General features: G+C 30.8%; 1 protein-coding gene across 12 annotated transcripts in view; it reads right to left on the bottom strand.

The window, feature by feature from the left end:
- Positions 1–1,275: 1,275 nt before the first annotated feature.
- LOC127724284 (plasma membrane calcium-transporting ATPase 2-like) overlaps positions 1,276–25,568 on the bottom strand; it is a 145,802-nt gene continuing 121,509 nt past the window's right edge. For 10 of the 12 annotated variants that reach the window (XM_052231275.1, XM_052231211.1, XM_052231266.1 and 7 more), the window contains 3 exons: positions 24,774–24,881; positions 24,073–24,246; positions 1,276–9,530 (listed from right to left, as the gene is read on the bottom strand). In XM_052231275.1, coding sequence (XP_052087235.1) covers positions 9,315–9,530; positions 24,073–24,246; positions 24,774–24,881 — 498 coding nt within the window. In that variant the 3' untranslated portion in view covers positions 1,276–9,314. Of the gene's footprint in view, positions 9,531–17,067; positions 20,992–24,072; positions 24,247–24,773; positions 24,882–25,568 lie in introns of those variants that run through there. The other 2 variants (XM_052231280.1, XM_052231289.1) reach the window with 2 other exon arrangements.

Below are 25,568 nucleotides of genomic sequence, written 5' to 3' on the forward strand. Positions count from 1 at the left end.
ATTTTTAGAAATTACATTTAGTTAAGACAAACTGAAGTTAGAGAACGGAAACGAAAAATTCAGCAATTTTTTCATTTGTTAAGGGGCATAACCTTAGAACGGTAATCAAAGTGCTTGTAAGCACTGAATGGTAAAGATTGCTTAAATTGATCAGTAGGGAGTAAAATTATATATTGCATTGTATAAAGCATTGGTTGTAGTTGATTCAACTACCTTTATGCACAAAGAAAGATAACTCCAATTTTCAAAGAAGACTTTAAAATATTTTTAGAAATGAAGGGTAACAATTGCTTTAATTTATCAATGGAAGGCAAAATTAAACATTGCATTGTATAAAGCATTGATTGTAGTTGATTCAACTATAATCATGGACAAAGGAAGATGACTCCAATTTTAAAAATGACTTGATATTAAGAAAAAAAAAAGGAGAAAAATTTAACAATTTTTCCATTTGTAAAGGGCATAACTCTAGAATAGTAAAAGTGGCTGCACCAAAATTCAAACTTGATCTGTATATTGTGGTAATAAGCATTGTGTATAAGTTTCATAACATTTGGTTGAGGCAAACTTAAGTTAGAGAACGGAAACGAAAAATTTAGCAATTTTTCTATTTGTAAAGGAGCATAACTCTAGAACGGTAAAAGTGACGCCACCAAAATTCAAACTTGATCTGTATTTAGTGGTAATAAGCATTGTGTATACGTTTCATAACATTTGGTTGAGGCAAACTAAAGTTAGAGAATGGAAACCAACTTTGGGACGTACAGACGGACAAGGGTAAAACTTAATGCCCCCTCCGCTACGGCGGGGGCATAAAAATGTGAACAGGCAAACAAAAGTCTACAAAACATCCTAGGAACATACTGGCCAACAAATGCACCTCCAAAAAAAAGGGGTTGGGTTGGGGTGATAAGGTTAACTCAGGTTCTCCAAGAGGATAAGCACTTCTAGATCTAATGGTATGAATTTTATAAGTTCCTCATGACCAGTAAAAATCAGGTGATGGTTCGAATTCAGAGGGTGTGCTCAACATATTTCTGGCAAACATCTGGTCAACATTGGGGGAATGCACATCATGGAACCCCTTACATTTCCCCTGAATTAATCAGAAAACTGAAGGTGACATTGCTCACACATGAGAATCCACAATTCTTCAAACAGTTATATAATTTACAAATAATACAGTTTTGGGATGGAATGAAGGGACTGATGGATTGGAATAGCTTCTAGTGGACTCTTTAATGATGACAAGGGAAAATCAATAAACAGAGGAAATCTTTGTAAAAATTGGTTTTATTACAAATATGATGAGAACTTACACGTTTAACATTATCTAGAATATCTAACTCTTAGATGGATAACAATCCTCTCAGCATGTCAAGGGAAATAACCCATGATAATGCCGGTTAAATTTATGTTAAATGTCAGCAGAAAAAAAGCAATACCTTTTATATTTTTAAGTTAAAACATAATGATTTAAATACAAGATAAAAGAACATTGTCAGAAATATAAATATTATACTATCTGTAACAATACTGATTTCATCTAAAGGTGTTATGTCTTAAAACAATGTTGACTTTTAAAAATAGATTTAAAATAGATTACCTCAATACCACTTCAATTACACTATACACAGATAAATTAGAATAAGACTCCATTGTATATCTAAAACTATTTACTTAAAAACTAAGAATTAGCATTTGACAAGGAATCTAGAAAGATTTAGGAAATTTGACTTATTAATACAAAAGTTTGAACTATTTTTCCTGCTTTTTTTTAACACATTGGCATGTATCATGTTATAAATAGCTTTGTATAACAATACTACCAATAAAGCAACAATCATGTTCTAAAAACAATAAAAATGTTATATTATTATCAATGACAATATGAATATTTAATGACAGAATCAGATATAATGTCTGGCTCCTCTGGAGTAAAATACAGATATCGAATCTAGAATAACAGTTTTTAAAAAAAAAAATTTACACTTCAAATGTCTTATAAATGGCTTATATTGACAAAATACAACATTTATTTTTAGTTGTTTATTCTTAATAAATCTCTCATTTTGTAAATATATTTTGAACTAGTCTGCGTGAGCACTATCACTCCAAATTTAAGTCTTTTTGCAGTAGTTTTTACTTTCAGTGCTGAAGAAAAGGATTTAAACAGAACCCTATCCTGCAAAGGACATTAAAAATTTGCTTTGTAAGTTTAAAAAAATATTAAAATTAAAGTACATTATACAATAAAGGTAGAGGTATGACAAGAGCTATTATTTGGCTTCTGAAATTACTAAAATAAAATTCATCAATCCTTTGAAAATAAGATTTGTTTTTGACAATAAATGAAAAGAATGATTTAAATTGGACGCTTCAGTTCTAAAAAGTTGATTCAAGGTCAGAAACAGTAACGCATATGACCAAACATGGCCATTGTACACATAGTTTTTGATACAATGAGTAAGGTCAGCCAAGGCCTGACCCAAAAAGATATTTTACCCTCATTAACATCTTTGTATAAGACAGCTTACAGTTATATATCTTTTCAGGTTATACCTTGGCTCATTTCTAAATATATCACTTAAAATAAAAAAAAATTGTTCAAGGTCATAAAAATGAACTTAGTTGATCTATATGTCCATTGTACACATACTTTTTGGTACATTAGTAAATTTATTCAAGTCCTTACCCATAAAAGATATTTTAATCTCATTAACATCTTTGTATAAGACAACTTCCAGCAAAAATTTCTTTGAAGGTAATGCCTTTGCTCATTTCTAAATATTAATGACAAATTATCAAAATGAGGCTATTTTGGAAGTTTTTACAGATTAACCCAAATGACAAGAAAGATGAAGCCCCAACACATGAATATTTGACACAATTCAAAAGTAAAAATACTGATGTCTTGTGAACATGTGAAAGATGTTATTTGAATAATTGATAATAATTTTTGACTTATGAATTCAAGGGGCCAAAAAGTGGCCTTATCATACCTTCTCCTTTGGCATATCCCTTTCCAAGAAAATAAAAAAAAATAAAATCCTACAACCATTTCTACAATCTAATAGTAAGCCAAGTCAGACATTTATAACATGTAACATCTAAAAACAATACAGTATATACATGTATAATGTATGTATCTAATGAGATGTCAAATCAATTTATAGAAATCATTAAATATTCATAATATCACAATGAACTAGTTTCAATCTTGTATGTACAGAACAATTAGGCTAAAGGTAAAAATATCAAAATCTAACATATACACACATAAATGGTGTTAAAGGGAATGGAATACTTGGCCATGTAATGGCTCAAACACTTCTCTTCACATAACATTAATGATTCATCATACCAACACATTTTAGCAATTTTCAACTGGTCAATTTTGTTTCAGGTTTAGTAGCTTGGAAAGATAGGAAAAGCATCTAAAAGTCATGCAGCTATTTATTGAATTGACATATAACATACAGACATATCTTTTTAAAAACTACTTATCTTAAGGCTGATAAGAAGCAAGACAGATAGGCTTCTTCCACTAAATTGAGAAAAATGTTTTTACCCAAATAAGGGTAAAGTAACTCCCCACTTATTTAGAAACACTTCTTTTTTCATCAAAAGACTTAGGCATAAACAAAGCTAGAGTGGTTGCTGTTTGAATCATTTTCTTTGCAAAATATAGCCAAATTTCACTCGAACAAAGTTTAAACCATAGCTTACATAAATCATGTTTAAATGCATAATAATTTCAATACATCAAGTATGATCTGCACTACTCCAATATTAATTAACTTCATACATTTAGGTAAAGTTGTAAAAAATATTGAAAGTTACATGATTCAATTCTCTCCTTTTACATAAAACTGAAGGAAGATAAGGGGAGATAATAAGCATGACAAGTAACTTTTTACTCTTGAGATGTTTACATACTTGAAATATTTATTATATATAAACCATAATTTTTAATTAAAACTAGCTGATATTTTGCACAAAATTCACATTCTGAAACAATTAATGAATTAAGGGTAAAAAGTAAAGACATTAGATTTAAGCAATGGTGTATTGATGCATCATTTTTATGGGACTTTGAAGCTATTTTGATTTTGAGAAATGCAAATGTTGATCATTCTTTACTATATTGCAATACTTGAAGTATTCAAACTCATAGCAGAATTGTGATACATCCCTGAGCTTAGTTTTGAGTTCAGAGAATAATTCCTGACAACCCTTATACCAAAATCAAATGATCCAGAACAAGACAAAAACTTTGAGTCTTAAATATGAGTTTTAAAGTCATATAAATGACAGAAATTGTACCTACAAAATGGAATTACTCATTTTAGTTACCAAAAAAGTGATGTCAGCCAAATGATTCTGTAGAACCTAACAATAACTATCAGTAATGGTATTGATCTAAATTCAAAGCATAAAGTTACTTTTTCAATAATCATAATGTGGTACCAAAAATATCTTTGTCTTTATTAAGCACATGCATGATATCTTAACTTTGAACATTTTTCCCCAGTATATATCTTGCTTAATCATTTGATTTTGTATACCAGTTCTCAGTAAAAGTGAACCGCTTTCTTTTGGCATATCATTCAATTAAGTATTTCTTTATCTGTTTAATGAATGAATTACAACTGGAAGTTTATTTGATTCCAATTTAATGAGGATTCTGTGCAGGGATGGCTAAGGCTGGAAAAAAGATGGTTGAATATATATTTACATCGTGCAATATCTGAACATGCAGTGACACTCAAATTCTTTTTTATATGTACATTGTTCATTTGTTCTCATTCAATGTGTATTTTATTGTAACAAATTAGTTTACATGCACACAATTGTTTTCATTCATATGATATTGATTACAAACCAATCAGAAAAAAGTATTATGTCACATGATGGGGGTTATAAACCAATAAGAAATAAGATGTATCATATTCAAATGAAAATTAACAAGCTGAACGGGTACATAATACACAACAGTTCTACACAGAATCTACTAGCTATGACTTCACAATACATAAAATTCTTGCAAGTCTTGATTTTTCGTAAATTATTGGTCATTTTCTCTTGAAACTTGAACATCTGAAAAGAGAAAATTAGTTTAAGAGAGGAGGTAAAGATTGTACTGTTTTGTTCTGGCAACTGCAGCATAGACATGAATTTAAAAAAAAAATTAACATTAGTTTTATATCTTGCACAAATTTAAACAATTTTGTATACTTGGAATTCTCTTAACCATGCAATATTCTTAATCTGAGTGATATGTTTTGATAAATCTGAGTGTTTATGGTATTTAGTCTGAGATTATGAAGCAATTTCGGATAATCCAACCATATGCAGAGCGAGCACACTTGTTTGTTTATATTTGTAAATTCATATTGAATTGAATTTTTAAGTGGGGTGGGTATATTCATTTTAACTGGTTTTTCCATTTGCTATTAAAATACCAAAGGATTAGGGTTTACACTTAGCCTTCTTTGATCTTTGAGTGGTCCTATACAAAAGGAAGGACAATGACCTCTAGAGTGACCTTGACAAATTACTTTACTATTTCAACTTTTAACAGTTAAGATACAGGGCCTGTACAATTATGAATATAAGCCAAGGTCTTTAATTCTTTGGGTGAAATATTTGCCACTGGATGTAAGCAACCAACAATCAATCAATCAATTAATCCTTAGGTCAACTTTAATAATTATGTGTAACAAATTTTTCTGTGTTTGTCAAATTATCTTGAACCAATTTCAGTAATACTGATGAAGGTAAAATCATTGGCAATTGTTTAGCATGCAACTTTAAAGGTCACATGAATCACATCACTAACAGATGTTTCAACATGCATATTTACAATGTATTCAGTATGGCAGTTCATTTTTACTTCACTGATTTCAGTCTAAAGTCAAGAGCTCCTAAAGAATTTTAGTGTTTTCATATGAAGTACAATTATAATGTACATGTAGTACATTCATTAAAACTTGAAAGAATTAGTTTGAGTTAAGTGTTTTGTATAGCTGTAACATAAAAAGCAAGGTCAAACATTTAATTGTTAAATGTTATATAATAAATTGAAGATTATGTAAAATTGCTCCATACCAAAGAAACAATCCACAGCAGATAATACTTTGATAGTCATCATAATAGAGGTATGATAAGCACCATTATGTTATATAAATGTAAATACTGATCATTGCTAAACAAATTTTCGAAAAAAAATCCTATATTGGTGTAAATAAAAGATATGGGTGAAATTTTAAAGTAATCCAAAGACACAAAAAAACCTACTGGAGGTCACTTTTGATCTTCAATAATCAACAAATGTTTACACAATATTTAAGCTCTCTATTTACCATGGTCTAGAAATGTTGTGAATCAAATCAACTGAGAATGTTAAACATCTATCATCGACACCCAATTCCCTATAGGACAAACATTTATAAGATATAACTAAAACCAATAACTTATGACGTTCCTGACTTGGGACAGGCTCATGAATATGTGGAGGGGTTAAGCTTGTCATTTTTAGATTTCAACCCTCCCCCTTTTTAATCTCAATCAGATGACTAACTAAATGTACATGAAAACACAAAACAAGTCAGTTAAAAAATGTGGGCTCAAAATCAATAGTTTGGGATGTCAAGTTCTTTGGCATTTAATAAAAGATTGGCCTTAACTGTAAAGGTCAAAACTTTTGAAGGTCAACTTAACGTGAGAGTAGCAACCTTAGTTTATGTCTAATTGCAAAATTCACTCCAGAAATGAAAATTAGAAACTGCAATCCATACGGTACGTTCACGCACCTATAACAGAATTGTAATTTAAAATACAATTTTACCATTATTGAAATATGTTGTCTTGTAAATGTCTGGAAGATGATAAGTTTCTCTTCTTAATTATTTTTTTTATTTTGATACCCAAGAAAAAAATGGTCTTACCATACCTTCTACTTTGTGTCATGGAACTGCAGAAATCTTAGATTTTTGTCAGAAATAAATATATACAACATAATGTTCATTTTAGATAAAATCAAAACAAATATTTAGTTTAATTTAAAATAAAATAACTAAGACATTAAAATAAACAATCCTTGTTGTAGACACAAAATTAATATAAAACTAACAAAAATAAATAGTTTAAATATTGAATATTTTACACTAATGCATATTAGAAGCTACATACATGCATGTCTGGTGATAGAATCTATGGTCATGTGTATGCTATATTAAAACTTTAAAATTCTCTTATAAATTTAGCATTATATTCTCTGTTGATTAAAGAAGCTTAGGTTTGATAAATAAATAAAAAATCTAAATCATTATTTATTTTCTAGTAAACATCAGTCCCTTTTTTGATATGACTAGTATAATAAATTAATTTAACATAAATCAGTTGTTTTAATTCTATACTTTATATCTTGATATGTAACTATTTCTTTTGTTTCTACATTTTTCAAATGATCTCAACAGTTGATGATATGCATTTTAATTTGAAAAGCTTTTGAATAAAAACATTAAAATGCATAGTTACCTAAAACATCATCTTGAAATGAAATAACTCTTGTAAACAGAAGCCATTTATACATAATATTACAAATATTACCCTTATATCATTCAACATTTAGACACAATTAGTCACATGATCATAAATATATAACAAAGTTTAACACTTTCCTTGCTCAAGAGTAATCCCCCTTACTGTAGTTCAATTCTTAATATTTTTACAAGAGTAATCTCCCTTTATGTTTTATCCTAATTAAAGTATTACACCCAGAAAAAAGGAATGTATTTGTTTTATATTATACATAAAGATTACCTTATGTTTAACATCTGAAAATTGATTCTTTTATTAAGACAAGTTCTCCACATTGCACTTCAAGGGGAATAACTCTATTCACAAAGATAAGTTACTCTAGTCTCCTTGAGCTAGGTAGAGGTACTACATTTCATTTTATAAATCTTGCTGAGTATTCTATTTTAGTTCCTATAAATAGTGCTATAATCTCATGCATGTAATAATTTTATATATTTTACTTTCATATCATTCCATCTAGCTTCAGACCTATCCGATCCATAACAATAGCAGAAAAGGTGATTCATTTTAGAATTCAAATAAAAAAAAAACGTGAAAACTAAATATTCAAAATGATAAAAGTATGTGACTGTAAATGTTATTTTAGCCACTATTTGCACTGATAAAATAACATTGTGTATGAACTTATAAATATGTTATCACTAACAATCTAAACTATATACACAAAAGATAATAAATAATTCTCTGTATATGTACAAGTTTCTATATTCAATTTATTCAACACTCGTAGCCTGGTGTACTTGATAACTCTGTTTTTTTTTTCTGTTTTTCAATTTACAAAACATTGAATAAAAGTATGTCTAAGAGTAGAACAGGCATGCTTGTTGATCTCAAACAATAAATGTGTGAAAAATCTTGTTAAACTACAAGAACTTGATCTTGCTATCAAAGCATCATGAACCTCTGGTATAAGAAATTAAGTTTGGTTTGGTGTAATTTTAAAAGCTGACCAAAATCCCTTTTTTGTACAAATTGATATTTTAAAATCCAATATATATTAGCACCATTTCTGAAAAAAGAGCTACCAAGTACTCCAATTACTGTGTTGAAGATATAGAAAAGCAATATACTATAAGCTCAAGACTTGCAAGAGATATGAACTTAAAAAATGAAAAAAATCAAAGTACAAAAGTACTATAGTATGTTCAAACTATAATTATACACAGAACAAGCTAAAACCCTGAAAACGGTTACATTATCACTGAAAACAACATAGTCAAATACAGGAGTGGTTCTAGATGTACAATTTTTCTGTTTTGATGTAATTTGATACAATGGAATTTTTCTAATCATTATACACAACCTAATGTTTGTACATGCATAATTTATTATAAGTTTTGTAATCCGACAATCTGTATTCAAAACTGATTGTAATTTTCTTAACTGATTTACTGGAACTAAGAAGAACCAACAGGCTGAATGCCGATAGATCCACTCCTGCTGTTTTAAAATAAAATATGAAAGCAATGCAACTAAATACATAAAACCCTAAAAGCTCAAGTCAGACATTTCACTAAGTTAAAGACACACATCTCTGTTCATTTCTACTGTAGTAACAAACCAAATGAATGATCAGACATTTTTAGCAGTCTTGTATGCATTTTTGTTCATTTAAATAATATTCAACATCTACCAGTAATTGATATTTGAAGGATCATAATGAAATGCCCCACTGTAAATTTTAAGGTTATAAAAAGTCTGTACACATATTATTCATCAGCATATGGTATACTATCTTGATGTCCTAACCATGGCGATGATCGACTCTCCTCAACCTCTGGTGAGCTTGCAAGCATCGGCTTTTTTGATACCCCAGATTTCTGCTGGAGCGACTGTAGGCTAATTAGTGATGGCCTACTTCGTTTATCGTAGCTGTCTAAATGAGAGGTATCTAGGTCCATTTGAAATGCATTAACTACTCGGATCTGAAAATGGAAAATTTACAATTAGGAAATGTTAATATTGATACATACCCATGTTACACTTTAACATCAGTAATTTATTTATGCAGTTTGAAAACAGAAAAACAGTTTACATATATCATGCAGAATTATTCAATGTTTTAAATCACATATTTTTAAGCTTTCAATTTAATCTGTCATGTTTTTTTTTATTAAAATGTAGTTTGAAATAATAATATACTACATCATACCTATTTTCATTTAAAAATATTCCATTTTTAAGCATTTTTAATAATGTTACTCATATCATAGGTATATCTGTACACTCATTGAATATTTCTAGGATTTGCCACATGTATAACCAAACATAGTATAACAGAGCCTATATCTTACCATATATTGATCGGGTCGCTTGTATAATACATGGCAAAATAAAAATAACAAAATATATGTTTCCATGCTATAATCAATGAACACTTCTGTTGATATCATGACTACCATATTGTTTTGTCAGCTTAATCATCATATATAATTTTATAAGAAGGCTCATCTGGGTTAGGTTCAACAAGGCATTGTTGTCTGAGAGGATGAGTTATGTGCAAATTCCCGCCAAGCTTTAATGTTAAAACAGTAAACAATACTGCAAAAAGACAAACTTCTTAAAAGGAGTTAGGACTTTTATTTCAAAAATATGAAAACTATTAAGAATAAAAAATCCTTGTTTGAACAAAACTTTTGTTGCCAATGTTTTTATGCTTACAATGTGACCTTTATTTATTCATCATTCATTATGATAGAGTTTATTCACAAAATGAATTTTCCATTAAAAATAATATAATTTGTTTTCCTAATTTTGAATTTAACCATATAATTTGAAATAAGAATATTGGTTTCATGGATAACTTTTCTTCCTCTTTCTTACACATCTATCTCTTTAACAGAAGATCATTATTGGATGACCACACTATTTACATTATTGGATGACCACACTATTTACATTATTGGATGACCACACTATTTAACGACTGATTGCTTGCTGGTGTTTTATGCCCCTGCAGCACAAGAAGGCTATATCAAGGCGATGAAAATGATGTTTATGACATAAAGTGAATATAAAATAAAAAGGTGAGGGGATAGGAAATACAAGTGGAACACATTTTGATTACCACAGGAATTATAGAGGGTCTTAAGAGGATCCAACAATTTAGGCTAAGCATCTGACCTCAATAAGCCAAATTAATGCTAAGCGTCTGACCTCAATAAGCCCAATTTAGGCTAAGCATCTGACCTCAATAAGCCCAATTTAGGCTAAGCATCTGACTTCAATAAGCCAATTATTCACAAATAATGCAGGAAGGGTCTTTTTCTTTCTAGAGGCAATGCACTCTCCCGACATGAGTTACATATTTGATACATCCCATACAGGAACTGGAGGCATACTGTCAGTCAAGAAACATATATCGGGTGGATATAATATAAATTTTTGAATTTGTTTTTAATTGTGATATTCAGTGGTAAATATAAAATTTTACACTTTGCACTGTCAACAGGAGAGTTAAATAAATAACCAGGTATTGTTTAATTTTAAATTTTTTGTCTTATATAATCAAAAGGAAATTCCTTGATATCTTACATAGGCAAATGCAACAGAACAGCTGATATTATTTGCATGGAAGAAAATGGAACAACCAGATGTATATGGAGTATAATGTTATATACAAGCAAGATGATGTTTCTGAATATATAATCCAAGGCCTACGGTGCTCAACATACCTGAATACGGACCGCCATAAACAGTGAGGTGTTCTAAACTTTGGATGTGTTAGCACTAAAGTCCCATTCCATATATATTAGTGAGAACATATTGTTTGTTATGTGGTACATATGTGCAGTTCAAAAACCTTTCCCCACCATGTACATGTTCTATCTTTGCTTCTATTATATGGTATTCATGTAGAAGTTTCATTGAATAAACTCTCTCATGGTAAATTTGAAAGTAGGCTGAGTCCACAAGGAAATTACTTTACTTTCCTGTATATGTCAATGTATTGTGTATGTGTGTGTGTATGAAGGGGGAATCATTAACTGGCATACTTGGAATATATCATGAAATTGTCTATTCAATGCTTTCTGTTTAATCATAGGTAGTTTATCAGTTGCAAATCCAGGATTTAAAACTGAGAGAAAAGAGTTACAGCTACATACAAAAATATGTGATTATATGAATATTTCAGCCTTCAGGTAAACATCTATTGATAAGTATGGGGTTTATTGCAGTTACCAAACCAAATTGCAGCAACAATACATAATATTGACTCATATTCTCAACAGCATGGGATAACTTTTAATTCAGGTGACATTCATCTCATCCAAAGATATGTCCACTATTAAAAATATATTTTACCTATACAAAGTTGTAGTTGTTTATTTCTGGCATGCATTTTCACAAAAATTTCTTATGACTAAAATTGATCATAAGTCATGAATAATTCAGTATACTTACAATCAATTTAAGTAGCATGATTTTTTTTGTAAAACACAGGCCTGTCCTTAGAGCATTACTTGTCGTAAGTTGACAAGAATTACTTATTATACAGGAAGCACGAGTCAAAGTTATAAAATTTGGGTTGCTTTTTACCTCCTCTCCAAACTGTATCTATTGACAAAGTATCAAAATTGTCCTGTTCTGTGTTTAGATCTGAACTTCATTGAAAACAACACAAAGCATGAACCAATTACCTGACTGACTTCAACCCTCCAAAGTAAGGGATGATTTGTTATCAACTTAATAACACAAGTATATTAAATCAGTTTACTGTCATTCAAATTCAGGATAAAGCACAATAATTAATGAAAAAAAGATATTCTATGTCTCAGTAACTAACATCAATGTTTAATGTTGATTAAATATTGTAATATGATTTCTTAACAGACCCTTGAACTCTTGAATTGATGACATTCCTGAGAATTTAATATGCCATAAACATAGATACGTGAACTTCATGATGAAGACATCATTTTTACTTCCATTTTTTTTATAGCAATTATATTCTGACAGATATTGTTACAAAATTAAAAACAAACACACATTGAAATGCCTTAATGTTTGATTTAATTGTTAATTTTATATTGAAGGTATTCTAGATCAAGGTCTCATAAGTGCTAACCATTATCAATGATCCATGAAAATGAGGTCAAGGTCAGACAGACATGATCCATGTACCAGAATAAATTTTTTATATTGGTTCAGTGGTTTCAGAGAAGATTTAAAAAAAGTTTAAGATGACTGGTGCCAAGTGATGGGAATAGCATGCCTGAGCCAGGCCATAAGTCATTCTTTACACCAAATATAGTTGACCTATTACTTAGTAAAACTGAGAATTTGATGTAAACATATTAAACTTCACTTTGCCCAATAACCCATAACCTTTTATGTAAATTACTGGTATTTGAGAAAATAACTGTTAAACAAAAATATAGCATTGATTAATAAATCATGCAAATGAGGGTCATGGTCAGATGAATCCTGTCAGATATGTATTCCTTAAAATCATTTTACACATCAATATAGTTGACCTAGTACTTATAATAATTGAGAAAAATGAATAAATCATGACACACTAAAATTATAAGAAAATGTGGTAAAGGGCAAACACTCTTGTCTAGAAACCCATTTTTTTTCCAAATTTTCAGTCTTTTTATCAAATGTGACCATGACATTTGACCCAATGACCCAAAAATCAACAGGGCTTGTTAAATTATTCAAAGGATCATTTTCCAGTTTAGGTTGCTGAAGGTTGGACATTGCTTAAAAGATGGCATCTAAAAACTAATATTTTACACAAATTTTAGTCTACCAAATGCTGCCAAGACCTTGACCTTTGACCAGGTTACCTCAAAATCAATAAAGGTATTCTTCAACACCTGGGATACTATCAAACCAAATTTCAGTTAAAAATCTGAAAAGCATTTTTTTGGGATGTATAGACTAAGAAGCAACTGCAAAATTCAAGGATTTTTTTTGGGAAACCATCACACAAAATTTGTCTGTTTGTCTTTTCATTTTTTAGCCATGGCGTTGTCAGTTTATTTTCGATCTATGAGTTTGACTGTCCCTCTGGTATCTTTCTCCCCTCTTTTGCACACCCTGAAAAACCAGTTATAATGTAAATTTTGTATTCACATCCTGATTTTTGATCTGCAACTATGATTCAGATTATTGAAATGACCAGGCACATACTGTTACGTTGGCATTTAACAACCTTGATTAACCACAATACCAGACAATAGGTTTTTTTTTTCAAAGTACATACTCAGTCAACTGTCTTGTCAATTGTTATAAGTATAACTGTTCAGGTGCTTGCATATTTGCTCATTGTTAATTCTTAAATATATATGACAGAAATTAACAGCATAATGACAACATAAGCCCCATTCTCTCAGAAATCTGAACACACATATAATAAAACAAGAAATGAATGTAACAGGATGCTGTTACGAAGTCTCCCAAACGAAGCTCCCATAATTCGTAATTCCCAGGGTCGCCTGACATTGGGCAACTTCCAGTGAAAATTGGTTTGGTCCAGTAAAGTTATATGCATTAGTGATGCCTTGGGACTAACCTTGTATATCATTCAAATCATCTTGGCATGACAAACCAGAATATATATGGTTTAGGGGTGGGGATCTCGACCATTTACAAGATACTAGAACATTGGGGGTGGGGAGGAACCCCTGGGGACTGGCCCTATACGTCATTCAAATGTTCATTACATGACGAACAGGAATATATATGGTTTAGGGGTGGGGATCTCAACCATTTACAAAATATTAGAACATTGGGGGTGGGGGGGGGGGGGGGGGGGACCCCTGAGGACTGACCGTATACGTCATTCAAATGTTCGAGACATGACAAATAGGAATATATATGGTTTATGGGTGGGGATCTCAACCATTTACAAGATATTAGAACTTTCTCAAATTGCAGGGGGTGGGGGTGACCCCTGGGGACTAACCCTGTATTTCATTTGATGTGCTTTATCATGAAAAACCAGAATATATATGGTTGAGGGGTGGGGATCTCGACCATTTACAAGATATTAGAACTTTCTCAAATGGCAGGGGGTCGGGATGACCCCTGGGGACTAACCCTGTATATCATTCAAACCATCTTAGCATGACAAACCAGAATATATATGGTTTAGGGGTGGGGATCTTGACCACTTAGAAGATATTAGAACTTTCTTAAATGGCAGGGGGTGGGGGTGACCCCTGGGGACTAACCCTGTATTTCATTTGAAGTGCTTTATCATGACAAACCAGAATATATATGGTTTAGGGGTGGGGATCTCGACCATTTACAAGATATTAGAACTTTCTCAAATGGCAGGGGGTCGGGATGACCCCTGGGGACTAACCCTATATATCATTCAAACTATCTTAGCATGACAAACCAGAATATATATGGTTTAGGGGTGGGGATCTTGACCACTTACAAGATATTAGAACTTTCTTAAATGGCAGGGGGTGGGGGTGACCCCTGGGGACTAACCCTATATTTCATATGATGTGCTTTATCATGACAAACCAGAATATATATGGTTTAGGGGTGGGGATCTCGACCATTTACAAGATATTAGAACTTTCTCAAATGGCAGGGGGTCGGGATGACCCCTGGGGACTAACCCTGTATATCATTCAAACCATCTTAGCATGACAAACCAGAATATATATGGTTTAGGTTTGGCGATCTTGACCACTTACAAGATATTAGAACTTTCTGAATGGCAGGGGGTGGGGGTGACCCCTGGGGACTAACCCTGTATTTCATATGATGTGCTTTATCATGACAAACCAGAATATATATGGCTTAGGGGTGGGGATCTCGACCATTTACAAGATATTAGAACTTTCTCAAATGGCAGGGGGTCGGGATAACCCCTGGGGACTAACCCTGTATATCATTCAAACCATCTTAGCATGACAAACCAGAATATATATGGTTTAGGGTGGGGATCTTGACCACTTAGATATTATAACTTTCTTAAATGGCAGGGGGTGGGGGTGACCTCTGGGGACTAACCCTGTATTTCATTTGATGTGCTTTGTCATGACAAACCAGAATATATATGGTTTAGGGGTGGGGATCTCGACCATTTACAAGATATTAGAACTTTCTCAAATGGCAGGGGGTCGATGTGACCCCTGGGGTCTAACCCTGTATATCATTCAAACCATCTTAGCATAACAAACCAAAATATATATGGTTTAGGGGTGGGGATCTTGACCACTTACAAGGTATTAGAACTTTCTTAAATGGCAGGGGGTGGGGGTGACCCCTGGGGACTAACCCTGTATTTCATTTAATGGGCTTTATCATTTAGAACATTTTCAATTAAAAAGATTGTGTCTATCACAAACGGTTTTCAATTTATAATCATTTGAAAATTTAAAAAAATAAAATCCCATAGGGTTCTATAGTAAAACCCTCTTTTCTTTTTGCCCCTCAAAGTACCCCTTTATAAACCCCATTGCACAAACAAAACCCTGATTGCACCACTAGACATATTAGTCTAACATATTGTGAAACCCTAAGTTAATCTGACAAGCGGTTTTGGAGAACGGGTGCGGACAAGTTCAAATTTAAAAGCGGCGGAAGAAGAAGAAGAAGAAGAAGAAGAAGAAGAAGAAGAAAGAAGAAGAAGAAGAAGAAGAAGAAGAAGAAGAAGAAGAAGAAGAAGAAGAAGAAGAAGAAGAAGAAGAAGAAGAAGAAGAAGAAGAAGAAGAATAATCATAAGAACTGAGCAAAAACAATAAGTCTTCCCAAACTTCGTTTGGGAGACTTAATTATTAACAGGAGGTTATTATCAAGTGAATTATCAAATAAGGATGATCAATTACTGCTGAAATACTATAATACTTTCTCTAAATTTCATCATCAGATTTGAAAGGATCATCAGGAAACCCTTTTCAATATCATAAATTTTTCAACTCCACACTGGAGCATCCCATATATTTGTATATATATACCATTTCTTTTCTCTCAAAATTAAATCCTGGTTTCTTCTCTGAAAATCTTTTGTAATACATGTATAACAAATACATGATGTTAATAATTATTAAAATTAATATTAAAAAAATAGGAATATTAATTAATAATCTGTAATTATAACATGCATTAAAATAAAATTTAAAAATATGTGAAAAACATGCAGAACACAAAAAACATGCAAAATATCACATTACTGTGCTGCGGTTGTATTGTGAGTTTTATTTAAAAATAAAACATTTAAAGGATTTTGTCTGACCAGAAATTTGTGTAGAATCCATGCTTTTGTGCACAACTGACAAATATAATGAATCAATGTACACTGGGATGACCTGTACATTATACACACAAACAGTCAGAAAATTTGTTTTTTTATTTAAATGTTGTTGTTAAAAGGTATTTTTTAGGATAAAATGTCATGTGAATCCAAGTGGTGCCAATTTTTGTTGTGTCTCTCCTTGTACAATTTGTTGTCTGTATCTTCAATTATCTTTCATAACAAAAACAATAAAATATTCTTTATTCTTTATTTTCTATTAAAAAACCCATTAACAAAGGGACAGCACTCCCATCTACTCGATACATAAAGAGTCTTGGTGTATTGCTAAACATATAGTTTGACCTAAAATGTTAATTGCTAGAACAGAAATGGACATTAAAACCCATCACTTCTAGCCAGAAATCTACATACACACATTACACATAATTTATACAGTGTTTTTACCTGTACATAAAATTACATTAGTACCTAAAATACTTTACAACTTTATTTAAATTAAAAAAACACAAATGTTTTAGAAATAATACATTAATCTAGTAGATTATGGAAAAATTTGTACATCATTTTTGTTCACAACAATGCCTACGTAGATCTTTGTCAAACAATGTGACACCATTGCTCAAGAAAAGTTTGTGTTGGGAATCCCTTACAGGTTGGATCAGTATAATTATTGGTAGTTTTCTTTAGTCCATAGTTTTGCACAAGTAAATAACAATAAAATATAATAGTATTTTGAAGCCTACCAACACTTATTTACAAAGTATAAATTCTATTCCTGAGAACAATCATGTAGTTTTTTTTTCTTTGGAACTTTATTTACTATTAATGCCAATTTGAAATTTTCCTTTATGCCCCACCTAAATCCATGTCAAAAACTGTAAACATGAGAAAAAGAAACTGCATTTAAGAAAGTCTTCATTTAGGGAATGTATATTAAAGATTTTAACTTTGAGCTGTTTCATCCTGAGATAATTACAAAGTTCCAAAGAGATGCATATGTAGATTTTTCCTCTGAACATTGCACACCATTGGAAAATCAGACTCCTCTTATTTTTCAGTGTGGGAATTGTCTCTTTTTAATTGTCAGAATATTGGCTTTTAGGCTGGCTACCATATAACCATTAAATATCATATTCTTAATTTGATTAACTTGCAGAGGTATAGAAATATATCACTAATACATTACAAGTTGTATATTTGATCTATAAATATTTACAAAGGACTTGTGTGTGTTTATATTTTTTTGTGACCACTATCGTACAAAATGACTAAACAACTTGATATTGGGAACATAAAGAAGATTAACAACATATTTCCATGGGTGAGGGTAACAGTATATTTGAATGTCAGCCAATCAATTCAAAATATGATCAAAGATAATTACATTTACAAATGATGAAAGCAACAATTTTTTTCTGTATTTTTCTAAAAAAAATAAATTTAAGCAGTTATAATACATATTTCACCATATGGTCCCAATATCGAAAGTTTTCTTAGTTTTGACAAATACATTCATACACTAACCCTTCCAACTCAATACGACTGTGGGAAGGCCATAAGAGATTTCTCCCATAATGACATCACTTTCATCACATATATCCATGCCAAATATTACATATATGTTAATAATATTGAGAATAAATACATTACTACACACGAATGATAGAAGCTTTCAATGATTGTTACTCATTTTGATATATCGGATCCTTATGTATATTTACATGAAGTTTTTTTTCAAAAGAAAATAGAACGATCCCTGAATCCTCTCCAGAACTTGATTCAGTAATTTCCATAACAGATGATATGGGGTTCACGTAATTAAGACACCAGCAATACTGAGAATGGACAATTCTCTAAGGTAATGAATTTTATTGCAAGACAATTTTCAATCCTTTTGTGGTAGTGGTGAACAGCTGAGACATTCAGTACCCCCTTTTTGTATATTTGGAATATTAACAAAATCATATCCTATCATATACTGTGTGACAAAAAAAAGACCTCTAGCTTTATATGCAGTATTTCATGGAGAGTGAAAATAGATTTTTTAAAAATCTGACACATTTATGACTGTGGTTTTAATTGCATCTTTAAAAAATACTAAACATTTCAGATACTTGTGATATAATCAGCAACCTTATTATATAGTTTACCTACATTTCTTACCCTTATCATATATTATGAAGCTTGAAATAGTGAACTATTCCAGTGGCTCATCCCTACCATCCACTACATAGTATAGTCTCCCCACTAAAACTGAAGTACAATGATTAAATATGGTAACTTTTACAAGAATAGTAATTTCTTTATTGAAACACAATGATTATAAAGGTTCAGTTTGATAGCAATTTCATTTTTTAATGTGAAGAACATAAAAAAATCCTTTTTATTATTTTTTGTGAAGAAAAAGGCAGGTCTAAAACAAAAAATGTTAAAAAATAATCCATATTTGATATAATATAAAAAAAAAAGCTTGATTATATTAAATAAATAGCTTATTCTCTTTTATTGAATCTGGCCTTTTCCCCTACCCATGTTTCATATGACTTAGTAAAAATGATGTAAGATGTAAAAAGATAAAAGTTTTAGTAGTTTTTTATGCTACCAACCCTTTGTATGAAATCTGACAGATACCAAAGAGAAAACTATTGCACTTGTCTCCCTTTAATGTCATGCATTGAAACTGTATTAAGGAAATTCAACAATTTTGAACTCCTCATTAATAAGTATGGACCAGTGGTTGATTTAATTGACACATCAGAAGTATCTGAAAACCTTGAAATATCTTTTATTTTTCCTTATCCAATCATATCTAAACACTATCTAATCATTTCACATCATCACCTTTTAATAAAAATGGTATTTCTCATTTAGGTAAAAAAAAACATAAGATATATGTCAACATACTTGGACTTAAAAGATGGTTAAAAAGGATAAAAGAAAAACCCAAGAGAATGATGATACATGCATGATTTTATACAAAACTTCTAAAATTTATACAATTTAAAAATATTTGTGTTATATAAATTAAATGATTCATGATAAGTAGCACAAAATAAATCTAATATATCTGCCAACTCTGAAATGATATGCCATGATAATTTCATTCTGCTGAAACAAAAACAAAACTGCATAAAATCATTTCAAGCATACAAGAGGTCTACAACTTAGAAAACAGGGGCAAAACCAAAATATGAATTAATCACACACACAAATGAAGGTATTAAAGTAGGCAAGTACACACACACACACTTGTGTCATGTCATGAAATATATATGAGGTTACTTTAAGCCCTGGAAAAATTAAGACACATTTGAACTATGAATAAATCCTTTACTTTAAATACCACCCCCTTAAAAAAAGCAGAAATACTGGTATTAAAAAGTAAATTGAAAGATTATCTGAAAACTTCATTACATGAAAAGCAATTTTTTTCCCATTTGCAACAGAATAATTTTCAATTTTTCCAGGACTTTTAGTGATAAAATACAATACAATGGCACTAGATATGTAGAATATTCTCTAATTCATGCCAAATACTACCTACAGCTACCAGGGCATTTCTCTTCATACTTTTAGTTATTTAAAAGTTTATGGCAAAAGTTTTAGGTGGAATGAACTGCTAAATGATTTGCTTATCAAAAAATTATGCTAATGCTAAAGTAAAAAAGAATCTTAAAATTTTCATGTTCAGCTAACACTAGTTCAAAATACATAAAAAATTGATTAGTTAAAAAATCTACATTTAGAACTTACATTATTTATAGCAATTATTTTCAAAATCTTTCTTAAATTCTAACTCTTCAAATAGATCTTTTCTCGATAAGCTTTCCATATTTGGCACATGATAAAAAGTATAAAAAGTTATCAGTAAAATGGTCCAGTGCCAAAATATTGCAAAGAAAATGTTACACTGTTATTATGACAAAAGTTACAAATTGCTGACAGTTAATACAACATAATTCCAGACTTCAATGCCATTATCTTCAATTATTAAACTGAGTTTCGGCAGTAGCCCCTTCTTCAACTGAGGGAGAGGACATAGGTTTGGATTTACGAATCTTTGGGTTTTGTAAGGAGTGGTAACTGTGTATTGAAGACATACTAGTACTGTCATATCGTGCATCTAAGCCCATGCGGAAAGCATTAACAACACGTATCTGTAAATAAAGAAAACATAAAAAAACATGACTAAGAGTATATAGGAACAACATCTAGTGAGAATAATATAGTAGTATGAATGGTCTACTGATGATGGTAAAAGACAGAAAACAATACAATCACAAATCCAAGTAGAGAAAAGTTTTTAAAAAATGTCACCACTTCCAAGTCAAGCATTTAAATTTCTAGACAAAAACTATTATAAAAGGTTGCAACCCTCTTCTCATATTTATCTTAGCTCTCATCACTGCCATTTTCTTATATTATTAAAAGTTTTTTTTGACAGATAAAGATAGAACCCGAGATTGACAACTTTACATGACTCTTTGGAGATCATATGTACACATATGGCTTATTTCCCTATAATATTGTATATAAACAAAAAATTACATTTTAATTCCCCCCAAAAAAAACCAATTAATTGTTGAATAAAATGTATCTAGTTCAACATAAAATCAATTTTGATTCTATCCAACAATTGTTTAAACTCTACTGTTACCTAGCCAACAGAATTGTTACAGAAACACTGGGGTTTAAGGAATATCCAGCTGTAGATACAGGCTAGACTTGTAGTTGCCAATCTTGGGTATTATATGGATCTGTTTTTGAAGAGTTTACAGCACAATAGGTAGGCACCATACCTAAAGATCCTACACAAGTATAAAATTTGTAAAAAAATCACTTTTCATAAGATTAAACTTGATATTTTGTTTGAAAGTTTGACAGGTAATACCACAACTAATTTTGTTTAAGTTTTGTTTAATAAGTTATTCCTTATCAATACCAATTCTATGAAACTTCAGGACCTTAATAGAAAATCAATCACTACAAAGTTACAGACCAACTACAAAGGGAAACAAATGGCAGATAATGCCGGCAAGAGTTGGCAGAAAGCCAAAAAACACTTAAAATATCAACACAAGGTTCAACAGAACATCTATAAACATTACAATACAAAATTTCTTAAGCAATGTGGTGTGAGAATTCACACGCTTTTAAACATTGAGAATATATAAAAGCATAAAGATCAGTTCAGTTATTTTCTTAAAAATATGGACACAACAAAACAACAAATGGTTTAGGACAAAAAACATCTATACAATACCAACATGTTTGCTGGGGAAATTAAACAACAAAGAATTATCACATTCTTAATCACAGCTCAAGGAACATGCACTTAATTTGAAAACTTCAAATTCTGTGTATTCCTAAATCTTTCTAAAATCAACCACTGACAAAAGAATAGGAAACAATAGAGATAAGTCTAGTCCAAAAACTTTGAGTTAAAATTTTGTTTTGGGAATAAATATAAAATCAGAAATGCATTTTTTTTACAATTACAAAAAAGATCATAGATTTTTTTGAGAAAAATGAATGTTTTTTCAATAATGTCAATGTATACATGCACACTGATGAGAAGACAAATGTCAATCTGATGGTTAACATAAGGAATGTGAATAATATATTATGGATATAATTCAAATATCTTTCACAGAATTTGAGAACACCTAAAGCTTGAGTGAAATAAAAAGGACACTGTGCTGACATCAATATTGCACTGTTTACTTAGATAGAGGTTTCAGTCACACCCTTCTGGTCTAACTGACTTACAATCTTGGGAGGAGATTCTTTGTGGGCTGGATTAATTGGGGCTAAAACTGGAGAAGGTTGTTTACTAACTAAAGGTACATTTTCAAATGACTGACTTTTAGCTTTAAAAGTCCGTTCTGAAAAAGAATGAGGAGAACGATAATGAGTGGCATCTGTCATAGTGATACGAAGTCTTTGATGGTGATTAGACAGATCTTCACTAATGGGACGCGGCCCAGGGTGACTGCGCGAACTACGTAAACTGTGCAAACTGTGAAAACTGTGTATACTACGTTTTTCTTCTAGATCTTCCAGTGTGCTCTTAAACGCTCGAACAACTCGCAGCTGTCAATAAAAAAAGTGGTTTGTGTTCAACATGTCATTTAATGTTGCCAAGACAACACACCAAAATGAAAAGGGTTGAATAATCTGATGACCGCAGCTACAGTAAAAGAAAATAAACAAAGAAAGAAAGGGAATAACTCAACTAAAACACTAGTCTACACTAAAATGTTTGGATAACCAAAGATTAGCTAGATAGAAAGTAAGAAAGCCATCAAAATCAAATACCAAGACCAAGAAACATAATCAATAAAAAAACGTTTCAAGCTTAATTAAATAAACAAACATCATAAAAATCTATAATAATACACCAGGATTGAAAAATGTAATAAGTTTACAGCAATCTAAAATAAAATTTGAGGAACAATTTCATTTAATAAATTTTACAAGTGTTTTATCTTAAGTTATCTAAAATTTTCAATTCCCCTGAAATTCCTTTTACAATTAAAGAAGCTGTACTAAAAAAGGATAATGTGAGGAAGATATATCAATTCATTGGTACATTTGACATGTTAACACAGTATTTTACAAGTGGCAATTTCAAAACTTTTAAATTAACGTTTATACAAAACAAGGAAGAAGTGGAAGAAATAAAAGAAACTTTTTGACAAAATTGTTTCCAAGTCTCAATCCTGGTGTTACTGTTAATTCATTCAATAATGCAATTAAATTTTTATCATTTCTAATTCATTCTTTTAATTTTAACCGTACTGTACACTAATGCAGGCATTTAAATACAACATATGTCTATCAAACAAGACAGGACTAAGAATATTGATTCTATAAATATACATGCCACATGTATCAACACATCCTTTAATTTTGTCATTTCAATCAATGTATTGTAGCCTTGATAACATGACTCGAAATGCAATAACTTTTTACAATGTATCCAGTCATGTTGTTACAAGTCAACAATGCAAAGATATTTTAATTAAAATGAGATGGCCTTATGAACTATTAAACAGTGAAACAATTTGTTTTCACATTTAAAATACAGATTTTTATTGTGAATTGTTTAAAATTTCCCTACACATGAGATCTTAATAATCATTTTATGTAAGAACTGTACAACATAACACGAGATTGATTTTCCATTCATTTATGTGGCATATACTTGACCGAATACAGATAAAATGACCTCCTACCTGTTGCTGGAGTCTGGTAAGGCCTCTGACCCATAGGATCTGGCCACGCCTTCCTCCTACATCTTCCTCTTCCATCATCATGTCATGATCTACTTCTTCGTCTTCTTCGTGTCTGCCACGTAGGCGACGACAAACATTTTTAGGTATTGTACTTGTTGGAACAGTTGTAACAAGCTGTAAAATATATCAAAGATTTTTGCATATAAAAACATATATATACACATATATATATATATACATTTTGATGTTTTTAGTTTGGAAAATACATTATTCCTATGTTATCATTTCCTTCTTTTTTGTAATATATATGATAATGAGTGATTTGACAATAGTGGGAACTAAAAATCAAGAAATGTTTATTCATATGCTTCAATTAGTGTGTGTATGCCAGTGGTAAAGACTGTTTCCTCTGCCTATTTCCTAAATAACACACATTCACAGGATTCAGTCTCACCTTTTGATGTGCTAACTTATCCAAATTCTGATATGTTTTATACATATGAGCATTAATATTATGACTGCAATACCGAGATATAACAGTATTGTTCTAAAACTTAAAAACGTACTTAATATTTCAATATTTAGCATCAAAACAGCAGTTTATTATTAGTTTTTTACTTGAATCAAATACTGAATGAATACTTCAACAATTTGTTAGCCTCAAAGTATATGCCACCTTTCTTATCTGTTAATCTACTTACCTGTCCCCATATCAGATCCCCTATTCCTAAAAACAAACACCAAAACCACTGCTCTAGTGTTAATCCTTTGGTGTAAAACACAGAACCTCCAACTTGAACTAGTACTATCTGTAATTATGTCATATCACTTATTAATTGCATCTCATTACAGTACATATGTATTTGTATTTTGCAAATAAATAGTGGGTTTAGGATAAAAACAAATTGACTATGTGCATTTTACCATTTTGAAATATATTTGATAGCAAGAGTGCACACGCTGAAATGTCTCGCTGGCTTTACTAACCATTGACTTAATGTTGAAAGTCTTAAAGATAGGGGTTTTACTAAAAGTATCACATAAACTTAACATTTTCAAAGATTTATGACAATGAGGTCAAGGTCAGATAAATCCTGTCAGACAGACATATACACCTTACAATTTTTGTATACACCAAATAAAGTTGACCTATTGCTTATGGTAATTGAAAAACAGACCAAAACACAAAAGCTTAACATTGGCCAATGAACCATGAAAATGGGGTCAAGGTCAGATAATACCTGCCAGACAGAAATGTACATCTTACAGTTATTCCATACACCAAATATAGCTGACCTATTACTGTAAGTATTTGAAAAACAGATCAAAACACAAAAACTTTACATTGACCAATGAACCATAAAAATGAGGTCAAGGTCAGATGATACCTGCCAGATAGACATGTACACCTGACAATCATTCCATACACCACATATAGTTTACATACTGCTTATAGTATTGAGAAACGAACCTAATCACGTAACTTTAACCTTGAT

Source organism: Mytilus californianus, unplaced genomic scaffold (genome assembly GCF_021869535.1).
Source record: "Mytilus californianus isolate M0D057914Y unplaced genomic scaffold, xbMytCali1.0.p SCAF_1, whole genome shotgun sequence".
Taxonomy (NCBI): domain Eukaryota; kingdom Metazoa; phylum Mollusca; class Bivalvia; order Mytilida; family Mytilidae; genus Mytilus; species Mytilus californianus.